Raw genomic sequence first — 22,482 nt, 5'->3', positions numbered from 1 at the left:
TTTAGCTGTTTCGAATGATGCTCAGAGATCCAGTAAGATAAAGAATGACAAATGATCATCGGATTTTACAACAAAGAGGCATTGGCAAGCCCTCATAAGAACTGTTTTGAAACAGTGGGGATGAAAATCAGGTGGAGTAAGTTCAAGAAAAAACAGGAGTAAATGAATTGGAAACCACAAATACAGACAACTCTTCAAAGGAATATTGTTGCAAAAAGGGATCCATCAGTAAACAAGTAGATGACTATATGAGAAAACATAGGTGAAGCACTGAGAATAATATGCCTAGCACATAGTAGGCACAAACACCAGCTAAATTCAGATAGATCTAAACTTGTGTTTATCCAAGTCTTTAATAAAAATGTAGACCAAGAAGTGCCCTAAAACTTGCTACTAGAGAATTAACAAAGGAGTTTGAATAACAAGCTTTTGAGTTGATAAAATAGTTTTGATAATGTGAGAAAATGTGTTAGAACTCAATGAACGCAACCTCTTAATTTTGTAGAAAACAAAAGTTGTAAACAGAAAGCCAAACAAACAAACAACAAAAAAAACAGTAAGCCAAGTTGACTTGCCCAAAGTTACCAAACTAATTCACTGATAAACCAAGAGCCAAAATTAAAACCAAGTTCTCCTACTTCCTATTCTGGTTTTCATTACAATTTCTTTAATCCCACCCCCCCACCCCCCCAACCCCCCCACCCACCCCCGACAGAAAGGCTGAAAACATTAAGATTACAATTTCTGTGTTCCCTCTACTTCTGCCTGGCCCTTCTCCTCCTCCAATCTACCACAGGCTGTTCTGTTCTTGACTCTACCTCTTTATTTTAATCCAACAAAAACTATAGTTGTTAAAAGGTGGTTTGGGGGAGATACAACATTTTAGTTACCAAAAATTCCAGATTATTTCCTATCCAAAAAAAAAAATCTACAATAAAACACAAACCTATGCATCACATAGAAAGTAGCTTAATTTTCCCATCTGCAACTAATATAACTTGTAAGAAAAAGTTCACAAGTTGAAATATCACCACATTGATACTGATGGTGAGGAACATTTACTATAACTGACTTTATAGACGTTTAAAATCAGAATATTTCAAAAACTAATAAATCAGAACACAGGATTTTTTGTTTGTTTTCTACAAAACCTTAAGGAAGTAAATCTACTTTTAAACACCATACCGGACTTTTACCACCATGGTGGTAGCAGATCCATTTCTTACTTTTAGTACGTGAGCCACATTGAGAATATGCTGACAATGTCAATTAAAAGTAACACTTGCATAAATATAAATTAATTTCCCCTTTTACTTTTTGTATATTTAATAATGGTTTAGCAGGGGTTTTAGTACTCAGTTTTAGTGAATAAGCATTCGATTTCAAACAATCAATAAAGCTGAAGTTTATCAGTTAAAAGATACCTAGCAAATCCAATCACTTTATCTTTAAAACAATACCTTTTAGATTTCAAGCTTTAAACTATAGGTTCTGATATAAATCACCTCTCACGGTTATTTTTTTAACCCTAGAATGTGCTTCAACTTCCAGCTAAAAGCGTCCACTCTGTTTGATAATTACCATTCTACCATTATTTTCTTAACCTATCCTCATCCCAAAAATGTTGCACATGAGGTATATGTAACTGTGCAGCACTCGTAACTTCCTGAGTCACTAAAATGAGCTTATCTGACATAAAAGGCAGCAGTAAGGATGTTGGAATAAACATATTTGAAAATTAATCTTCTTATTCCACTCGCTAGTAAATGCAGTCAAAATATTAGCGACTGTTCTAAATGTCTAGATGTTACCCTGGTTTTTAAATATTCTAAAGCAATACCAATGCCATTTTGGCGTTAATAGCACCAACCTAGTCCTAAGAGCTCCGACGGTCTTCGAACCTGAACGTGCTTCTTTTAGGAAGCTGCCTGAGTGGTCTCAACCAACACTCCACACCAAACACTGCTATTTTCAAATCTAGCAGTGGTGTTACAATTTTCGACATCCTGGTTATGTGCAAATGTATTTTTCTTATTAATCAGCCGCTTGAGGGCAGAGACCTGTTTTACAGGCTGCACACCCGGGCGGACCAACAGTGCCTGGAGCTTACAAAGAATGTACCCACGCAAACTATTAATAGCACATATGAGGTAGGATTTAGTCCTTTCAGCAGCCCTGGGGAACAGGTACTGTTAATCATCCCTATTTTACAGACGATCACAATGATGCTCAGAAAGGCTGTCGCTAGCCCGGGTCACAAAGGTAGTAAAAGGGGCATAAACCAGGATTCCAGGTCTGATTTGTCTGAATGCGAGCACACTTCACCACCACCAACGCGGCCTCTCAACTCCACTCGTGACCACCACAGGATTTCCTTTTAGCTTTCATACACAGCAGGGTCGATTCAAAGCCCGGGATCAGGGAGGCCACACTGAGCCAGCCCAGAGGCCTCTAGTGAGGATGAAGAGTCCTCGCTCCAACACTAAGAAGTGAAACATCCCGAACTGAGTGTTTCTGAGCGCGAGAGGAGATGCGGAGCGAGGTGAACGGGCTCGCTGTAACCCAGGCAGGGCCTCCCCTCCCCAGCACTTGGGTGCCGGAGCCGAACGCCGAGGCCGGCGGGAAACCCAGCCCGCAGCCGGGTACTCCAGGGCAGCCCCGGGGAGACTAGCCGCGCGGCCTCCGCGGCTCAGCCCCGCGAGACTGACGCGCTCCCGGGAGGGAGGAGCGCGTGAGATCAAAGCAGGGACCGACGCACCTCGGGCGGGAGAAGGCAGAGGGGGCTCGCCCTCACACTCGAGCAGCGGCGGCAGCTCCTCGATGGCTCAGCAGCCGAGGGAAGCGGAGAAACGTGAGCGGCCTACTTTCGCGAGCAACCTTCGGTGAAGAAAAAGCCAAAAAGCGGCTGCAGCCCGAGCAGCGTTGAGTGTTACACCGCCCGTCGCCCCGCCTCTTCCTGTGCCCCTCCCCCGGAGCCACTTCCGGTGAAGGCACAGTAGCTTGCTCTGGTTGGTCCGGCTCGCTCCGGGCGGGAGCGACCTCAACTCGGTTCCTCATCCTACACCACGGGGCGCGCCGGCGAGGCCTGCTTTGGGTCTCCAATAACCCAGCAGAGGCCGAGCGGCCGGTCCCGTGCCGTTTACCGCAGGGCTGCCTGATCTGAGGTGGTAAAATGTGGTGCGAGAAGTGGAGCCGCGTGGCTGAAATGTTTCTCTTCATTGAAGACCTAGAGGAGGATTCTAAAATCTTTTGCCTCTGCTCCAGGGCGTTTGTGGAGTGAGTAAAAACGTCTTCCTCTTCCTTTCTAGCACGATCATGTCCCAGAAATGTAGGTGTTGCAGACTATTTGTAACTGCTCCCTGGAACCACGGGCAGAGTATTTGACCCTTAGGCAAGGTGATGTTTAAGAAAAAGGGGTAAAAGTCCTCAGATTTTACGGAGTGGCCCCCTACTACAATGAAGTGAAGGAGTAAATCTACTTTGTAGGCTGTTAGGAAAAAAATGTGGTGGCTTATATATGTAATTTTATTTTCATTGTAAATAGAGGGGCATTTTAAAATTGGGGGAAAGTGAAATGTAAAAGGAAATCTCGTTAATGGATGTGACATCACAAGGTGATGGTTTAAAAGATAAGTAACTTGTTTTGGTTAACGTCATTTTTAAAACCTTAAGATTTATTAAAGCGCAAATGCACCTACATAGAACTTGTAATTACCTAAGGTAAAAGATTTAACTCATTACATCCGTTTTTGAGCTGTCTTTACCTTTGGAAAATATATGTTTTGGGTTGAAATTTCCATGCATGGAAGATAGCTAGTGAGTAGGAAAACTGCCTAAAGAATTATATTCTAGGGATTGTTTTCTTTATATTTCATGTGTGAGTTCAGCCATTTAATTTTTGCTCATCTCTAAAACAGGTGTATTTACCATAATCATCTCACAGGCTTATTGTTAGATTCAACTTGTAGAAGTGAATTTTAATGTAGCTTAATGTAGTAGAATTTAAGTTTGAAACAGTGCTTCATCATGTGTTTTTGTGGGGTAATCTGAAAATCCGATAGAAATTAAACACTGTGTTATATATATGTGAAAGTGTTGACATTTTTGTATTCATGTCTGCATGTATTCATTCAGTCAACAAATCTTTGTTGTGCTTCCTTGTATTATGTACGAGTAGGCACGGGGTGGTACAAGACACAGCCAGTCCCTACACCCTTTGAATTTACTTTCTAGAGGAGGAGATCGATATTAAGACAACTGTTACATAATTATTTGATTAATTATAGTTATAAGTGCTATGGAAGAGAAGTACAGGATGCCGTGATGGCAGAAACCTACCCTTTCTCCACAGATGACAATGATTTCTTTAAGGAAGTTCGGTAGCATTTAAAAAGAGGTCAAGTGTGAATGGAAATAAACTGGGATATGTTTATTTAATGGAGGAAGCATTCCCCAATCAGAACTCTGAAAGCCTTGAGAAAGCAAAAGAAAGCCTGTGAAAATAGGGTTAATGAAGTAGGCAGGATCAAAACATGCAGAGTTTTTTGGAGGACAGGATCATTTTTAAATGATCATTACGTTTTTCAAGATTACTCTAGCAGCAGGGTGGGGGATGGTTTGGAGGAGGAGAACCACTTAAAAAAACCATCTCCAAGCAACAGATTATCGTGGCGTGGATAAGGCTTGGTGGCAGTGGAAATGGAGAAAGGAGGAAATATAGGAGAGAAATTGTTGACTTTAGGGGATTGGATTGGATTTTGGGGGAATGAAGGAAAGATAAAGGATGGAAAGAGGAGAGTAGGTCAAGGGTAACTCCCTGGTTTCCGGCTTATATTGATGCCTTTCATTGAGATAGGGGTCACTTAGTGAGTCATGGGTTTTTGGAGGTATGGCAGAAGATACTAAAGAGATAATCAATTTACTGTGTTTTGATTTTGGAGTAGCTATCAGATATCCAAGATTAAATGTCATAGGTGCTTAAATATGTTGGTTTGCAGCTCTAGAGAAGTTTTAAAACCTTGAGCCATTCTAGTATAAATAGTCATTGAAGCCATTGATTTAGCACTTGGGTCGGGGGTTGGGAAGAAGTGGGATCCATCTTTGAGGAATTCCAACATTTTGTGAAGATTAAAAGGGGAGAAAAAGGTAGAAGACAAGCTCAAGTATACTGTCACCAAATGTTTGAAGGAAGGAGTACATTGGAAAGCTGATACAATATCAAGCAAATTGAAAACTAAAAAACATCCACTATAATTGGCGATTTTTTTTTTAGAAAAGCTACTCGCTGAGTGCCAGGCACTAATTGTTTTACACTTCATTCTTTTTTTCCCCCATGTAAGCATTCCGGCAACACCCTGAGATATATGTCTTGTAATCTTTACTTTATTCGAATAGAAAACTTAGTCTCAATAATGGCCTTTTCAAAAAAAATCCCACAGTCAGGTAAGTGGCAGCCCTGGAGGTCTTTGAATTTGTCTAGAACATAAGTGAATCTTTCTGATTAAGGTATTTAAGTGGTCTAAAGTCACTGACACTGGTGACTCGTTAAAATACTTTAACATAATGTATTTTAGTTGAGATAGAGAACTGTTGTGGAAACTGAAGAGCCTGAATTTATCTCTGGTCATACCTATGTGACAGTGTCTAGTGGTGACCTCTGGTTTTTCATATACAGAAGAATCATAAACTCAACACAATCATTGGATATGTCCTTTCCCACAAGTTCCTGAGCCAGAATTTAAAAGAATATTGTCCTTAGGAGCAGAATATCTATCTGGGCTTCACATCCCAGCTCTACCAATAATCAGCTGTGTGGCCTTTTATTAATAGTAATAAAAGGAAGTCCTTTCTGAAAGTGCCGAAATGAGATCACAGAAATACTTCTGTATTATAGATGAGGAAAATGTATTAGCAGATTGCTTTTTTTATTCCTTAATGTTTTTCTTAAATATCTTTGCTGCCCTGAACTTGTTTTTTCTCTAAATTTATAGTTTAATAATCTTTTTCAATATTGACTGTTTAATTTGCTTCACAGAGATCGAAAGTTGTGCAATTTGGGATTAAAAGGCTACTATGTTAAAGGTAATGTCAACAATGCAGGTAATACTGTATAAAACTATATAACCCTTTCTTGCTAAAATTAACCATAATACTGTATTATAATTTGTTATAAAACTGTATTAATTTCTTAGCATAAAATATTATAAATGGCAAATAACCATGTAATCATAAACAGTCTTTATTGTTTATTATAACATGGTTCTAGAATCCTTATCAAAGCAGATCTTTTCTTTTCCTATAGCTAGCTTCTCCATGGACTTGAGGTAACTTCTTTAGCGCTGTGTAGCGTTCTTTCCTAAGTTGTTAGCATTAGATAAAAGCAACTTGAAATTTGAAGCTTTGAAAAGTAGAGAGCATATAGTTTCTTCAACAAAATTTTTTTGTGCTTATGGATAAACTGAGGCACATTTTACATTTTTTCAAGAGTTTATTTCAGCATACATCTATTCAAATCAGACAGTACCATACCAAAGGTAGCTAGGAATGCTCTGCTGACTGGAGCTAGGGGAGGGGTTTTTATAGAGAAGATGTGAAGCAAAACAAGATTATTTGATTGGCAGTTGCCTTAATTGGGAAAACTTAGTTGGCAGTTTAAGCAGTTGCCTTAATTGGGAAAACTTAGTTAGGTGTTTGTGATTGTTTGTTCTTAAATTTCATTTTCTCAGGTTCAAGTGCATTGACTCTGGCTTAGGTTTTGATTTGTTTGGGTAGGTTACCAAGGCATTACAGCCATCTCAATCTAATGGCCTCCTTGTTTAAATACTTTAACAATTGTACAGATAAATGATTCAGGATAAATTCCAAGTGAACATCCATAGTCTTTTGCCTGAAATAAAGAGGCCATGATCTGTGTTAACTTTATCAAATAATAGAATTTGTTCTATACTTTGAGCCTCACCTTGTTATCCGAAAACCATCATGGTCTCTCTCAGACTTCCCTATCAGGACCCTATTTGTCCTTTCCAAACATATCCTTTATGTTTCTTTAGACATGGGGAAAACTGCAACAAGAGTTACAGGCTTTTAAAACCAGCATATGAGTATTAGGATAAAGTGAAACTTGTTTTTCTTCCACTTCAGTAGATTTCAAACTTTCTTTTTTTTTTTAAAAGATTTTATTGGGTTAGGGGAACAGGACTTTATTGGGGAACAGTGTGTACTTCCAGGACTTTTTTTTTTCCCAAGTAAAGTTGTCCTTTCGATCTTAGTTGTGGAGGGTGCCATTCAACTTCAAGTTGTTGTCCTTTCAGTCTTAGTTGTGGAGGGCACAGCTCAGCTCCAGGTCCAGTTGCCATTGTTAGTTGCATCCCTTGCGGGAGTCGAACCGGCAGCCTTGTGGTTAAGAGGAGGCGCTCCAACCCACTGAGCCATCCGGGAGCTCAGCGGCAGCTCAGCTCAACGTGCCGTGTTCAATCTTAGTTGCAGGGGGCTCAGCCCAACATCCCTTGTGGGACTCTGGGAGTTGAACTGTCAGCCTTGTGGTTGAGAGCCCACTGGCCCATGTGGGAATCGAACCAGCAGCCTTCGGAGTTAGGAGCACAGAGCTCCAACCACCTGAGCCACCACGCCGGCCCTCAAACTTTTAATAGCAGGATACTTTCATTAAGTCAACTCTCCCATAGAGTCCCAGGATGTAAACCCAGTTGCGATGGAAGTACCCATGAGGGGCCTAAAGACATACCTCTCACCTCTGCTATTAACAGCTCCTAAGATAACTACAAATACCATTTTAAATCCACTGATCTAGTTCAGTAATATTGCACAAAAGGAATGTGAAAATGTACATATTTCCCCTGTGGTTACTCTGCTGCATATCATCTCATGTCCTCAGTACTTTGCACAATGCCCAGCACAGAGGAGATACTCAGTAAATATAAGATGAATGAGCAGCTGGATGGTAGTGGCAAGCAAAACCAGACTAGAAGTTATCTCTTGATTCTTAGTTGACTGTTTTTTAACTAGTCCATATTGCCATCAATTTTCTTTTTCTTCCCCTTAGAAATTCTAACATTTGTGTACTTTTATTTTGGGCAAGTCATGTAATAACTCTGGATTTCGGGTTCTTCATTAAAATGATGATAAAACTCGCGTCTCAATTTCCTCAAAAATTAAGCTAACAAATACTATCTGTAGGAGACCAAGCTAAAGAAGAAGAAGGTAGTCGTTCCCATGACACTGCAGAATCATGTGATAGCAAAGAAATAGGCCTAGATGAAAATGGACTTGATTCTGAGGCTGAACTCATGAGAAGTATGGGACTGCCACTTCAATTTGGTGGGATGTCTGCACATAAGAATTTTGAGGTAAGTATTAATTTTGTTATTTCTTAGTTTTCTTTGTAAAATATCGTGGAATTTTTTTTTGTCCCAAATCTAATACATTCATGAATTAGACCACTCCACCTGTTTTTCAATGTACGTATTTATAAATTAAACAAAACTGAATGCTGCGATATGTCCCACATGTGATTTTTTTTTTTTCTCCTCTTGGAAACTTAGGTAGTAAGATTAACTTGTTTGTGTAACTAAAAGCCCAGGGTGGGGAGGTTGAGGGTATTTTTGTTTAATGTCTAAATAGACTTGGGTTTTACTTTCTCTTTTAGTTCATGAAATGCATTTCATATTCAAGTTATTTATCTCATGCAGGTGTCTATGAATACTAGAAATAAAGTTAAAATAAAAAAGAAAAAGAAAAAATATCAAAAGAAGTACTTAGATGAGATTATGAGAGAATCTTGGAAACAAGAATATGAAGAAGATGACATTTTGGCTTCAGATGATCCATATTCAGGTGAACAGTATGAGAACACCAAAACACGTAAACTTCAAACCAAAAAAGACATTAAAACTGAAAACCTTCCTGTTGAAAATACATTATCTCCACAGCTAGAAATTACAGAGAAATGGGAAAAGTACTGGAACAAATATGGTGGAGGACTATTATGGCAAAGCTGGCAAGAAAAACATTCAGATGAAACCCTATGTTCTGAACCTTGGAACAGTCCTGATACAAAGGAAGAATGGGAACAACATTATAGTCAACTTTATTGGTATTATTTGGAACAATTTCAGTATTGGGATGCTCAGGGTTGGACTTTTGATGCCTCACAAAGCTGTGATACAAACACCTGTGAGTCTAAAACAGAAGTGAACAACGAGAAGGATGAAAATTGCATGAAAACAGTCTTACTTTCTTTTCCATCTTCATCAATTGGTAGTGAAAGCTCTAGTTCAAGTGATAAAGATCATAATGAAATACTTGATGGAATTAGTAATATAAGTCTGAATTCAGGGAAAGTAGAACACAACCAGTTAGATTCCTCTGTAAGTTCTGATGGACATCAGTGGCTAAGTGCTGTTAACAGCCAAAGAGAATGCCCTGCTTCTGGCCAAAGTGAACCATGTGATGGAGAAACCAAGGAAGGCAACAACTTGTCTGAGAACAGAAGCACAAATCAACCAGCTCAAGGTAAGACTGACCAAGATTTATCCTACTAAGTAATAGTTAACTAAATGCATCTATTTAACAAAATTACTAATATTAATCCTTTATGGTAGAGTTAAATGATGCCAGGTACGTTTTATAGATAAATAATGAAATTATGTAATCCATCTTATTTTTATATCACAAGTTGTTTATTACCTTTTTATATAAATAAAGAAGCATATTTGCACAGAGTTCTCAAAAGTATCATTCCTTCCTCTTATGCCTGTGGCTAGTGAATTAAAACTTGGAAATCCCTTGAGAAGTCTAATTTGGAGAGGAAATGAAGGCACATTAAAGAATGATTGAGAGTGCACATTTGCCATTAGGCAAATCTGAATGGGAGTCCTATCTGGAATTCAGCTGAGACAAGTGAAGTCTTGCTCTATAGGGAATCTCAGCAGGACATGATATTAACTTATAACTGGAAGGGTTGATTTCAGGATTCTCAAAATACCCAGGCTAAGGAACTTGGTTGACTCCTGCCTAAGTGATTAAAAAAAAAAAAAAATCGTAATGCAGACTGGTGCCACTGTCAGGACTAAAGAAAGCCAGTAAGAGGGGTGCTAAGAGAAGTTAAGAGTGGATAAGAAGGCTCTTGCTAGGGAAAGGGTACTGCTAACTGAAGGCACCAGGAAAATGGGAGAGGAGGAAATTTTTATAACTTGGATTTTTCCTGAAGGCCACTAAGATGTTACCTTGGCATCCTTGATGTTTGGTACTGGAAGTCTGGTTCATAGGGACTTCTCAGCCTTAGTCCTATATGAAGCAAAAGGTTTTGGCCTTTTATCTAACAGTTAGGTTTGCTTTGCTCATCTCAGGTTGCGGATCTTACTTCATCTAGTTGAAAGTCCTCTAGAGAGTCACTAAAGAGCTCTATCTACTTTATTCTCTTTGTTCTGTTAGAATGGAGCTTAACTTTAGTACAGTATTCTCATTCCTTTCTATTTTGCTGCTGTTATCCTTTTTATGTGATTATTTTATATTAGTCTTTCGCTATTCTTCAATACTCTACTCATTACTTTCTATACTTATTTTGACAATAAAACTTGAAATGTGTATATTGGTCAATGCATTGGCCCCTATCTTACTGCTTCGTGTTACTCCTTTTGATTATCCTCCCTTCCTACGTTTTTGCTTTGTCACACAGTGAACCTCACAGTCTGTCTTCTATTGCCTGTTCCCTAAGCTATGTGTATAGATTGACCATTTCTATTTCCTGTTCCCTTAATTATGACCATTTCTGTAATTAGTTCCATTGTGACTGCCATCAGGACCGATTTGAGAATTCTAGATTTTGATTTGTTTTTGATTCTCCATTGAGATTAAAACATAAGGTCTATAGTGCATTTCTCTGTAAGTATTTTTTCTACTATTTGTGGTTGGACGTTTACCTGAAATATTCTGTCCTTGCACAGTCAAAACTTCCCACTTCTATATTGCAAACACCTCTCCGCTTCCAGTTCCACCACCTACTTTGTTCCAGTCTGAAGAAATACAGAACTAAGACAGACATGACCTCAAAGCCATAGCAAGTTAATCCTCTTTTTAAATGGTGGTGTTTATTTTTCTGTTACTTCTATTATTAAGAACTGTATTAGAGACAATGAGATGTATTTGCTTCTTAATAAAGAGATTAATTTTAGTCAATGTGATCATGCCATCTTTAGAGTCATTGAGATGAAAATTCCGTCAAAATGTCTTAACAGCTATGAAAAAGGTAACTTTGTGGATTAGTTTGTGTAGATTTGAACAGTTATCAGGAAAAAAGTAGTTTTAGTGCACTTTTTAAGTAGTTACATCATAGAAACTTTTAAACTTTAATAGACATTGCTCTAATTTTTTTACGCTCAGACTCTTCATCTAGATACGCAGAATTGGTAGATGTAGTCTGGCACTTTGTCTCATGTGCACATACAGTTCAATGCAGGAAAGGCACTGAAATATTTGGATCACCTTTGCAAATGGCAGAAGAATTGTCAAACCAAGGGGGAAATCCACAGTATTATCTCTGCCGCTTTAGATTCACAGGAATCTTCAAAAGCACACACAGCCAAAGAAAGACCACACCCCAGCGGTACTGATGGAGATGAGAATGAGGAAGATCCACCTGAACACAAGCCAAGCAAACTCAAGAGGAGGTAAGTTGCATGTTACGTTTCTCCAGAACATGTTAGCATAAGCACTCTGTCCACGAGTGAACAGTTATAAAGTGCTTGATACATTACAACACTGCTAATCCTGTGAGGAGAAGAGATAAGGCAAGACCTGGGGCTTTGGAACATGGTCAGATCCCAACTCTGCCTCTTCTACGATAATTTTTTATCTATAAAATGGAACTGATGCCTTTTTTGTGAGATCATTGGGATAACGTAATATATCTGACACTTAGTAGCTATCAATTAGTAATATATACATAAGTAGGTGTGGCCTCTTTATCGAGGAAGTTTTAATTTTTTTTCAAAACTCTGGGTATATATTGTCACAGAATTTTATTGCTGAAATATATCAGATAAATCTAATGCTCTTATTCTGTAGATAAGAATACTAAGACAAAACAAGGATAAATACCTTACCCAGATTTATACAGCAACAATGGCAGCTCAAAAGCTAGAGTTCAGTCCAACTCTTTCAGAGACAGTACTCTTTCTGGTATACCATTGATACAAGTAATTAAACAAATAAAAAATAATGTGGGGTGGTAGATGAGGGTAAAGGGGATCAAATATATGGTGATGGAAAGAGAACTGACGCCGGGTGGTGAACACACAATGTGATATATAGATAATGTATTACAGAATTGTGCACGTGAAATCTATGTAACTTTGCTAATATTGTCACCCTAATAAACTTTAATTAAAAAAAAAAAAAGAATGTAAGGTGTAGCATATGGTCAAAAGCTAATGATGTGAAATACAAGGAAAGGATGGATTTTAGAATTTGGACGTTAGCTGGAAACATTTCTTTGACAGGATATGAAGTGCTCCACATAAGACTTTTATATTCCATACAGCGTCTAGAAAAACATTAAACAAGCTTTAGAGGCTCAGCAACTTAGTAGATAAAAGCATACCTTTGCTGTGTTTCTTCTGCATAGTAGGCATTGCTTGTTAACTCCTCCATTAGTTCCCTAAGGCAGACTGTATGTGCACTTGCATTCCTGGGACCCAGTAGTTCCTCCATAAATGTTCAGTGAGTATAACTTAGTTGGTACAAATAATCTCTCATCATTTTTGTTTACTTGTTACTGTCTCCCAGATAGTAGGGAGCATTAAAAGTTATCCCCAATAGATGGATGATCTTGGGTTACTTAATATCATTTGTATCACAATCTTATTCTTCACAACAATATTTTTTCTTTTGTAATTTTTTTGGTTGGCTTGTTACTTAAATGTTTCCTTGTTTTTCAGAAAAACCTCTAGAGGTGTTTTTCTAGGAGATTAGTTTAAGGCGGCAGCTTTTACTGGTGTTTTCCCAAAGGAGAATGGAGAGATCCATGTTTGTACCGTGTTCGGGAATAGAGATAATTACTTAACGTTTTTTAAGATTTGAGTGCTTATTACTGTGTTCCAAACACTGCTGGGTACTTTATCTCATTTGGAAAAATCCTAGTTAAAGTGTTCTTTTTCCTGTCTTTCTGGATTTGTGAACTATGGTTGATTGTTATGATGGGAAAGTTTGCATAGGTTGACTATATGTACCTGTTGATATTTGCCTGAACTGGGGGGTTCTGGTGGTAACGGCTTATCAGTATTTACCTTTTGTTTATTTCTTTAGCCATGAACTGGACATCGATGAAAATCCAGATTCAGACTTTGATGACAATGGTTCCCTTCTAGGATTCAAGCATGGCTCAGGACAAAAGTAATTATACCTAAGTGCTGTTGTCCCTACATGTTAAACACTTCAGCCGTCTTAAAACTCTCTGATATTCAGATAGCTAATAATGATGATATATTTTATAGCACTTAAGATGTTACAATTAAAACACTAACCTCTCTTGTTAGTAAGAATTGTAGAGGTATCACCATACATTTGATGTATTCACATGTATTAATTAACGCAGTTATGCTTCATAGCAATCCAGTGTTGTTACTCCAATTTCATAGAGAAAGTAATTACAGCTCCTGAGGGTTTGACTTGGTCACAATCACATCATTTGCTGAAGAGAAGGGATTCAAGCCCAGCTCTTGAGATTTCTAAGCATGGTTCTGTCTTCACCTAGTGTATCACATATCTCTGTGTACATCTGAGGGGTATAGTGAACATGCCATAAAAAGTTCAAATCTGCAGTAACCTTTTTTCTTTTATATTTTGGCAGTAGTAAAACTTAAACAAAATAGAAGTAACAAGTATAAAGTGAAAATTTTTCCTTTCACTTTAGAGAGATAAGCATCGTTTGGCATATATTCTTTCTAATTTATTCATGTATGTTTTTATGATTATGTACATGTACACACATCTTACTCTCTTTTTATAAAATACAGAAAGGAAATCATACTATACATAGTCTGCAGCTTACTTTTTTCGTTCAATAATATACCATGACACCCTGCCTTATGAGTACATTTACCTGATCCTTTCAGTGAGGCCTTGTATCTAATTGACTATCCTGTATGTACAGCGAGGTAGTTTCCTAAGGTCTAAGCATATGCCTTTGAGGTAACCCCAGATTTTTGCCTGTACCAATAATTCATTCCTTCATATTGCTGAACAGTATTCCATTGTATAGGGGTACCAGAGTTTGTCCAACCATTTACCTATTAAAGAACATTTGGATTATATGTGGTATTTTGCTGTTATAGATAAAGCTGCTATGAACTTTTGTATACAGAAAGTGTAAATGATCTATGGGATTACATACCTAAGAATTAAATACAAGGAAACTGATGAGATTATTGCACATGACATGAATACTAAACTGCGTACTTAAGGCACACTGATGACCTACCTACTGGTCAGCTTGCACCAGTAACTTAAATCAAAGTTAAGGTCTTTGATGTTTCTGAGAGTTGAGACATATTTTGTTAGTTGTGAAACTACATATTATGAAGTCAGCAAGAAAAGGACATAGGTTGACCTAAATTAAATCCAAATCAGTTCAGAAATACATGCTCATAATTATAATACTGTGAATATTTTTTTAAAAGACTGTCAGTTATTTCTCCGTATGGTACTTCAGAGCAATTGTAGTTCATATAGTCTTTTAAGGCTAAAGATAAAAAAGATTACTAAAATAATGGATTTTCCTGATAGTGTCACATTTAAATTCCTGGCAGAGTTTATTTCTACCCATTTGTAATTTTATGGAGAAATTGCTTGGGTAGTTCTTGCTAGTATACACTCATTGAGATTTATTCTCTTACCTTGGATTTAACTATTCTCTCTCTATTTAGAGCACCCAGTTTTATTTAAAAGGGAAAGATAAGATACACTTTTTACAAAGAAGTATTTAATATGGCTAGAAGATAACACCTGACATTTAAAACCAAACTGTTTAGGAGTTTATAAGTGCTAAGTTATATGTTACACTCATAAGTGTCTAATAGTCTGTAGGAGAGGAAGTTAATGTGACTTATATAGTCAAAAAAGGCTTCATAGCAGATACATGTATACATCTTTCAGGACAGGAAAAATGCAAATGGTTACATCAAAAGACAGTCTCTAATTATTTTAATAATATGGGTTTGCTTTTTTGGTGAGTTCAGATTCATTTAGGTTAAGTATTTAGTGACCACATTTAAGATAATTCGAACATATCCAGATATGTGATAAAGAGCTTTGGCATCACCTCATTGTAAGAAAAAATTATATTTCTCCAACTGCAGTGGGTTGTATTTTTCTGCTATTTCTTTATTTTACTACTTAATTTCTACTTTCTGCTCTATGTAAGATATGCTGATAATCCAAGTTTGGTGTTTCACATTTACTTGAGAATTAACATACAAACTAGACCTTAAACTTCTGCATTTTGAACTTTATTCCATAATTTTCATAAGTTAGAAAAAGGAAATTAAGATACTAGCTGCTAATAGAAAAATAGTGAAAATATTTGTTTTCTTTTCATATAAGGAAACAAACTCAGAACTTAAGATTTCAATCAACTTCTTTTGATTTGGTCACAGATATGGTGGAATTTCAAATTTTAGTCATAGGCGAGTAAGGTATCTACAGAAAGATGTGAAGTATAAGTCAAAGTTCTTGGACATGAGAAGACAAATCAGTATGCAAAACAAGCATATTTTCTTTACTGAAGAATCAGAAAAAACATGTTTCAAGAAAAGCAAAGCTTTGAGTAAGGTATGTATAAATTTTCTTTTATATTTAAAGATATAATTTCATTTTGTGAGCCTGACTCCTTAAAATTATTGTTTTCAAATGGATACGCTGCTTCTACCAAATATAAGGATACCTAAAATTCTTTCCCCCTTGCTTCCTAAAGGCATATATTGTGCAAACTAAATTTGGAAAAGATTAAGTTGATAATATGAAAAGAGGATGTTTTAAAAGCTACAAAGTAGTAGTTTCTGGGAAGATAAACAGGTAAAATTGCCTTGTGTATGTGGTAACAGACAGTGGAAATTTCTCATCTGTTTTAGGCTAAATAGAATCCTAGAAGTCCAATGTCTGATACAGCTTTTATTGTAATCCTTAATTTTGGGGTCATCTAAAGGTGACTGTTTAAACTTTGCACTAACAAGTCCATCCTAATGACATGAGACTCAAGGCTAATTTAATTATTCACATTGTTAACAAGAATATTCATGTTCCCTTTCCTGGACATTGCTGTACCTGTCCTCTAACTACCTGGAAAACAAAAGTAATTGAAATTGCTTTTGCTTGGTTTGATGAGTGATCCTTCTCCATTATAGAAAAAAAGCACCTTCTGGGTGAGCAGAACCATTTTATCAGTCACATCTCAGCAGTTCTTTTAAGTCAACAGAACCAAATCTCAGACCCCATCATGACTTTGTTTTTCCCCCAGTGTACGTTATCCTTCCTAACTCCAGTATTCTTCCAAAACATGCAACAAATTTATAGCTGGTTTTACATTTATTGTATTCCAGATGTTTTGATTGCTGGTGTTATTTTAATATTTTAGTGGCCCTACTTATATCTGGAACAGATTCCCAATATCAGTTCAATCAGTCCTATAGGACCTTTTATAATGTGTTGGATGTAATAGTCCCCATACATTCATCTGTAAATGAAGAACAGAAACAACTGCTAAGTATTGCTCAGGAAAAAAATAAATGTGGCTGTCGTGTCCTTAGATATCTGATTGATGCATAGGCACCATCCCTATGCATCAAAGGAAGTTATCCCTATGCATCATGGGTCGTTATCCATGCCCATCTTCTGTCGACCATTCTTGGTCTAATTTCCTAAGTCTTAGGAAGGTCATGAAGGTCTGTTGTGAAGAATATTTGTGTTACAGAAGTTTGCAAGAAAGTATATATCATCTGACCTTGAGCCTTGTTAACATTTCATAGAAAAAGCTTAGTTTTTAGGAATCATCTTACTGGCTCTCATTGCTTCATTAAAAGGCAGCTCTCATTCTTTCCAAGATAGCACTGGTTTTTATTCTTATAAACAGATTAACACAAAATCTTTTTAAAGTTTATCTTTGGTGCTGAGCACCGTTTAACATAGATTATAGCCTGGACATTGCAGAAAGCTCTATATAATTTGAAAACTAAAATCAATGACTTAATTATAGGTAGGTACATTTATAATGGTAATACCACATCGGACAGTTATATTGTTAGAAGTCTTTATGGAAAACTACTGGAAGAGTTCAGCTTTGTCCTCTTAGTGTTAATTGATAACAGGAAGACCATAGTCTTGTATTTAATCTGATATTTTCTTCCTCTTAAAGTAATCTTTAATAAGGTCATGATATGTCCAGATAACAAAGTGCAATTAGCTTGGAATTACTTACTCACATTAGCTTGACTAATCAGTGTTCTTACCAGAGCTAATAATTGTGATGCAGCTTATCAGTCAGGGCACAAATGGTAAAGCAGGTAGGAATATTCTCTGTAATTGGAAGTAATTCCTTCTTGTAACGTCATACAATTTCAGGTAGAAAAATTCCTGAAATGGGTCAATGAACCAGTGGATGAGGAAGCTTCGCAGGAGTCAGTCTCTCATGACACTGTGCAAGACACTTGCACAAGCAGTGATTCAGAACAAGAAATGTCTGTTACAAAAGGTGATAACCCACTGGAGAGGAGCAATCCAGAACCTGAAAAGTGTCACGCCATTGCTTCAGCTGGTGAACTTGAAACAGAAAAATGTGAAGGGGACAGCACAGTCGCAGCTGTTACAGATGAGGATTGTGTTGCTCAGGATATAACAGACTCTGTTCAGGTAGAACCTGAAGGTAAGGCTAAATGTGCTTCAATTTCCTAATGGATTTAGATAAATACATTTTCTTTTTAATGTTTTTCCAGTTTTCACTTAGGATTTACTGCAATTTATATTTATATTGAAAGAAGGCATATTAAGTGGGAATGTGCTAATGGCAATGATTTGGCACCCAGAGCACACTTTACTGTTGCCAATCATGATAAAATCAAAGGGAAAGCATATGGCAGAACTGTGTTTGAGTACCTCAGTCTGTGCCATTAAGATTGGTCTCTGCCATGGTCTAAAGGTGGCCAGTCGTTTTATCCCTGTTGAGATTTAGTATTGTCCTGCCTTTCATTTTGATCATTCTAATTTTTTTGTTTTTTTAGTGGCTGTGAATAGTGGTAATTTGTTTTTGGATGGTACATTGACATGAAGTATTTACAGTAGTTAGCTATAACGAGTGGAGAACAGTAGCATTTTCATTTTATGCCCTTTTGTACTATTTGAATTTATTTTACAGCAAATGTTCTTTTATAATTTAAAAAATAATAATTATATTCAATGAAACATTGAGGCTTTTAAAGGGAGAAATTTTTATTTGAAATAGTATTCATTTTTATTGATGAGTTATTTCAAACTTGCCCTAATGGAACAATTATATTTATTGTGATGATTTCTTTCTTAATTTGTATTTGAGGAATATAACCTCATTTGAATCTTGATTTTTTTTTTCTTCATACATGCATGTGTGTGTCTAGATCTATGATAACTATATCACATACTTCTTTTCTTTCTAAACAGCATATTTATGGTAGTTAAATATTTTTATTGTGCAACAATTTTTTTATGTATAACTCATGTTCATGTGCTCTTGAAATTTCTGAAATACTTTCACGAGCCTTATTCTCATTTAATCTGTAAAATAACCCAATGAGGTAGGTGGAATTAGCTTTGTTCTATAAATACAGAAATTAAAGCTCAGAGAAATTAAGAAGTTTTCTGAGGTCACACAGCCAGTAAGTGGCATAGCTAGGACACAGTACCAAGTTGTTTGATTCCTAAATCCCATTTTCCCCCCTACCCTACTTCCCTCTTCACCACTTGTCACAGTACTGGTAGTTCTTACTATTTCAGGGGCATTTGGAAGATGTTGGTTGTCAGAATGACTGGGGAATTCTGGCATTTAGTACTTAAGGTTCAGTCGTGTACAGGATGGTCTCACACTGTAAGGGTCATTCACTCAAAATGTCAGTATTCCTTCTCTTGTGAACCTTTCGCTGCACTTTGCTGCTGATGACAGCTTTATCTATTTGCAGTGATCAGATAACCATATTAAGACATGGTCCTATCCTTGAGGACCATTTAAACGTAATAGAGTTTTATTTGTCGGCATCACTTTTTGTCATTATACTTAGTTGTCATCTTCTGATCTGCTCAGAACTGAAACCAAATAACCAAACTAATAAAAATCGTTTATCTGAGAAAAGTCAGTCTCTGAATGAATCAGATCGTGTGTTTTTTTAAGTTTATTGGGGTGACAGTTGTTAGTAAATTTACGTAGATTTCAGGTGTACAATTCTGTAATACATCTGTAAATCCCATTGTGTGTTCACTACCCAGAGTAAGTTCTCCTTCCATCACCATATATTTGATCCCCTTTCCCCTCATCTACCACTGAGATCTTTTTTTCTAGAATTAGTGACCCATCTTTCAATTTCTCAGTGGCCCTATGACTTCTAGGTCATGGCTGGGTTTAGAGGATTGATGTAGCTGAGAGTTAGAATTTAATAAGTCCTTAGCAAATTTTATTTTAAAGACGGGAATTTGGATTTCTATAGTTCACCAACTAAAACAGTGTCTTATCTAGCAGAAGTATTAACTTTTATAACCGTAATAGTACCTTCACATATCTCCTAACAATCTGTGAAGTAGGTAGGTAAAATACTACTTATTCATTCATTCCTTTTTTAAAAAAATCAGAGTTTAGAGAGCCTCGATTACTTTTCCAAACTCGGGGAGCCAGTAAGTAGCAAGCTAGAGGCTGTAATCTGAAGTCAGTGCTATTTCCATTATGCTCTCCTACTTCCCCAGGTATGTCATTGCACACATTCTGGGGCAGAATCCCAAATTGTAACTGTTTGATGTGGCTGCACTTCTGGGTAAATTCACCTGTGATATCCTTTCTTCAAAGTGAGCATCTGTATTCTTCATATTCTTTTATTGCAGCTGAAATTAAAAAGAAGAAGAAGAAAAAGAAGAACAAAAAGGCAATTGGTCTGCCTCCTGAGATAGCTGCTGTTCCTAAGCTGGCAAAATACTGGGCCCAGAGATACAGGCTCTTCTCCCGTTTTGATGATGGGATTAAGCTGGACAGAGGTAAAATATATATGTAATATTTAGCTTCATTTTGAAATAATTTCAAACCATTGGAAAACTTGCAAGAGTAATAAGAAAATTTTCATATCTACTTTACCCAAATTCAGCTATTTTTTAACATTTTACCACATTTGCTTTATCCTTCTGTGTGTGTGTGTGTGTGTGTGTGTGTGTGTGTGTGTTTCTGTGTGTGTCTGTGTCTGTGTGTTTTTTCTGATCCAGTTATCCTTGTTACAATATTGTGATCTACAATCCATACTCTCGTTTTATCAATTATCCTAATCACATCCTTTATAGCATTTTTTCTATCTAGTACAGGATCGTGTATTGCATCTAAATTTTGTGTTTCTTTACTTTCCTTTAATCTGGAATAGTTCCTCAGCCTTTTTTGTCTTCCATGACTTTGACATTTTCCAAAGAATAGCAGCCAGTTATTTTCTAGTGTCTCTCAGTTTGGTTATATATGTTTTTTTTAATTTTCAAACTCAGGTTTAGTCTGTATTTGTAGCATCTTAGGATAGATAGCAAAAGAAACTGATAGATTATTCAACAGAATATCTGAGGAAGAAATACCTAGTGCAAAAAGATGTAATTTAGGGCCAGCCCGGTGGCTCAGGTGGTTAGCGCTCCGTGTTCCTAACTCCAAAGGCTGCCGGTTCAATTCAACAACTTGAAGCTGAACGGCATCCTCCACAACTAAGATTGAAAGGACAACTACTTGACTTGGGGGGACAAAAAAGATGTAATTTAATATTAACCCTGGAAACTTTTAATTCTTTCTTGATTTTCCCTGCTGTGACCTTGAGTAGCTTATTTAATTCTGCAGGTTGATGCTTATTTTCATATTGGGGCTACATAAATTAGGTGTTTACCCACGGTCAAAATCAGGAGGTCTTGACCACTGGTGGCATTTCAGGGTCTATGAACCTCTTATAGTTATTTACAAAATGTTATGTATTGAGAAAAATGCAAGGGAATTTGTTGGGCGAAATAAGACTGGATAAAAGCTTTTAATTCTATAAAAGGACTTTATATTCTTATTCTTCCAGCAGTGAGGAGCCATTTAATGTTTCGGTAAAGAAAAGAAACAGGAAAATTGGTGCATCATTTTCTTCAGAGAAATAGCTTTCTGAAAAATATAAATTTCTTCTATTGGGAAATAAGGAAAGCAGTATACTCTTTCCTCTGGCATGGGCATGGGACCTCATTTCTGAAAACAGTGAGAGTTCTGCTATTCCTACAGCTTTGCAGCCTTTTGCTATCAGCTTCTTGTTTTTCCTGAACCTTTAAAAATGTTTGAATTTTTCCTAAGTATCCAATACAAGTCTGGTTCATTGCTTTCCCATTAGGAATTAAATAATTGGGAAACTCTGGAGTTTGGGGAGTTGGCCAATTAGAATAGCTAACTTTCCATTTTCCATAGTAGATAATAGTTAATACTGAAATATAAAAATCGAAATTGCATTCAGTTTTTGGAGATACGTTGCAAAAGAACCGGGCCAGAATTGAGGTGGTTGCTCTTGTGGAAATTAGGAATGGAAATGGAGCAGTAGCTCCTTTCTAATAACAAGCTTTGTAGAACTTTTCTTTAAAAGTAGGTTATTTATAAGTTTTGAAAAGAGAAATTAAGTTTTTTTTTTTAAATGTATATCATATAGTAATGCTTGCTATGTTTATGCTCAGCTTGGCTTCTTGAAATTGAACCTCTTAATAGAAATATTCTTTGTTCGCAGAGGGCTGGTTTTCAGTTACACCTGAGAAGATCGCTGAACACATTGCTGGCCGGGTCAGTCAGTCCTTCAAGTGTGACATTATAGTAGATGCATTTTGTGGAGTTGGAGGAAATACCATTCAGTTTGCCTTAACCGGAAAGAGAGGTAATTAGCCACCAGTGGAAGAAAAAGAATTTATTTTCAATTTATTCTGTAAATGTTTCATTTTGCCTCAGCGTATCTTTGCTGAAATTTAATGTATAATTATTAACTTAATGCCAAATATTTAAAATGATAACTAGCATATATAAAGCATACACTGTCACAAACAGATGTAAGTGCTCACTATGTATTTAGTCAGTAGTCTTGTAAAGTACACCGTTTACTATCTACGTTTCACAGAAATACTGCAATATAAAGAGATGAAGTAACTTGCCTAAGATTACACAGACCCCACTTAAGGGAGCCAAGATTATATTATAGAAAACTAAAAATT

At 36.7% G+C, this 22,482-nt stretch overlaps 2 protein-coding genes across 7 annotated transcripts in view; one reads left to right on the top strand and one right to left on the bottom strand.

The window, feature by feature from the left end:
* TMEM68 (transmembrane protein 68) overlaps positions 1–2,928 on the bottom strand; it is a 45,468-nt gene extending 42,540 nt beyond the window's left edge. For 2 of the 5 annotated variants that reach the window (XM_019711066.2, XM_019711065.2), the window contains exon 1: positions 2,759–2,915. The gene's annotated coding sequence lies outside the window, so the exon portion shown is untranslated. Of the gene's footprint in view, positions 1–2,758 lie in introns of all 5 variants that reach the window. The other 3 variants (XR_002135789.2, XM_019711063.2, XM_074319029.1) reach the window with 3 other exon arrangements.
* A 79-nt stretch (positions 2,929–3,007) lies between these two features.
* The window catches only part of TGS1 (trimethylguanosine synthase 1), a 42,906-nt gene continuing 23,431 nt past the window's right edge, over positions 3,008–22,482 (top strand). For both annotated transcript variants that reach the window (XM_019711075.2, XM_074319028.1), the window contains exons 1-10: positions 3,008–3,276; positions 6,035–6,081; positions 8,194–8,363; positions 8,706–9,528; positions 11,567–11,684; positions 13,321–13,407; positions 15,669–15,843; positions 17,629–17,929; positions 20,125–20,274; positions 22,008–22,151. In XM_019711075.2, coding sequence (XP_019566634.2) covers positions 3,173–3,276; positions 6,035–6,081; positions 8,194–8,363; positions 8,706–9,528; positions 11,567–11,684; positions 13,321–13,407; positions 15,669–15,843; positions 17,629–17,929; positions 20,125–20,274; positions 22,008–22,151 — 2,119 coding nt within the window. In that variant the 5' untranslated portion in view covers positions 3,008–3,172. The remainder of the gene's footprint in view (positions 3,277–6,034; positions 6,082–8,193; positions 8,364–8,705; positions 9,529–11,566; positions 11,685–13,320; positions 13,408–15,668; positions 15,844–17,628; positions 17,930–20,124; positions 20,275–22,007; positions 22,152–22,482) is intronic.

This window comes from Rhinolophus sinicus, linkage group LG14, assembly GCF_036562045.2.
Source record: "Rhinolophus sinicus isolate RSC01 linkage group LG14, ASM3656204v1, whole genome shotgun sequence".
NCBI classification, from domain to species: domain Eukaryota; kingdom Metazoa; phylum Chordata; class Mammalia; order Chiroptera; family Rhinolophidae; genus Rhinolophus; species Rhinolophus sinicus.
Note: the sequence above shows the minus strand (reverse complement) of the source record. Positions and strands in the feature narration are given on the sequence as shown.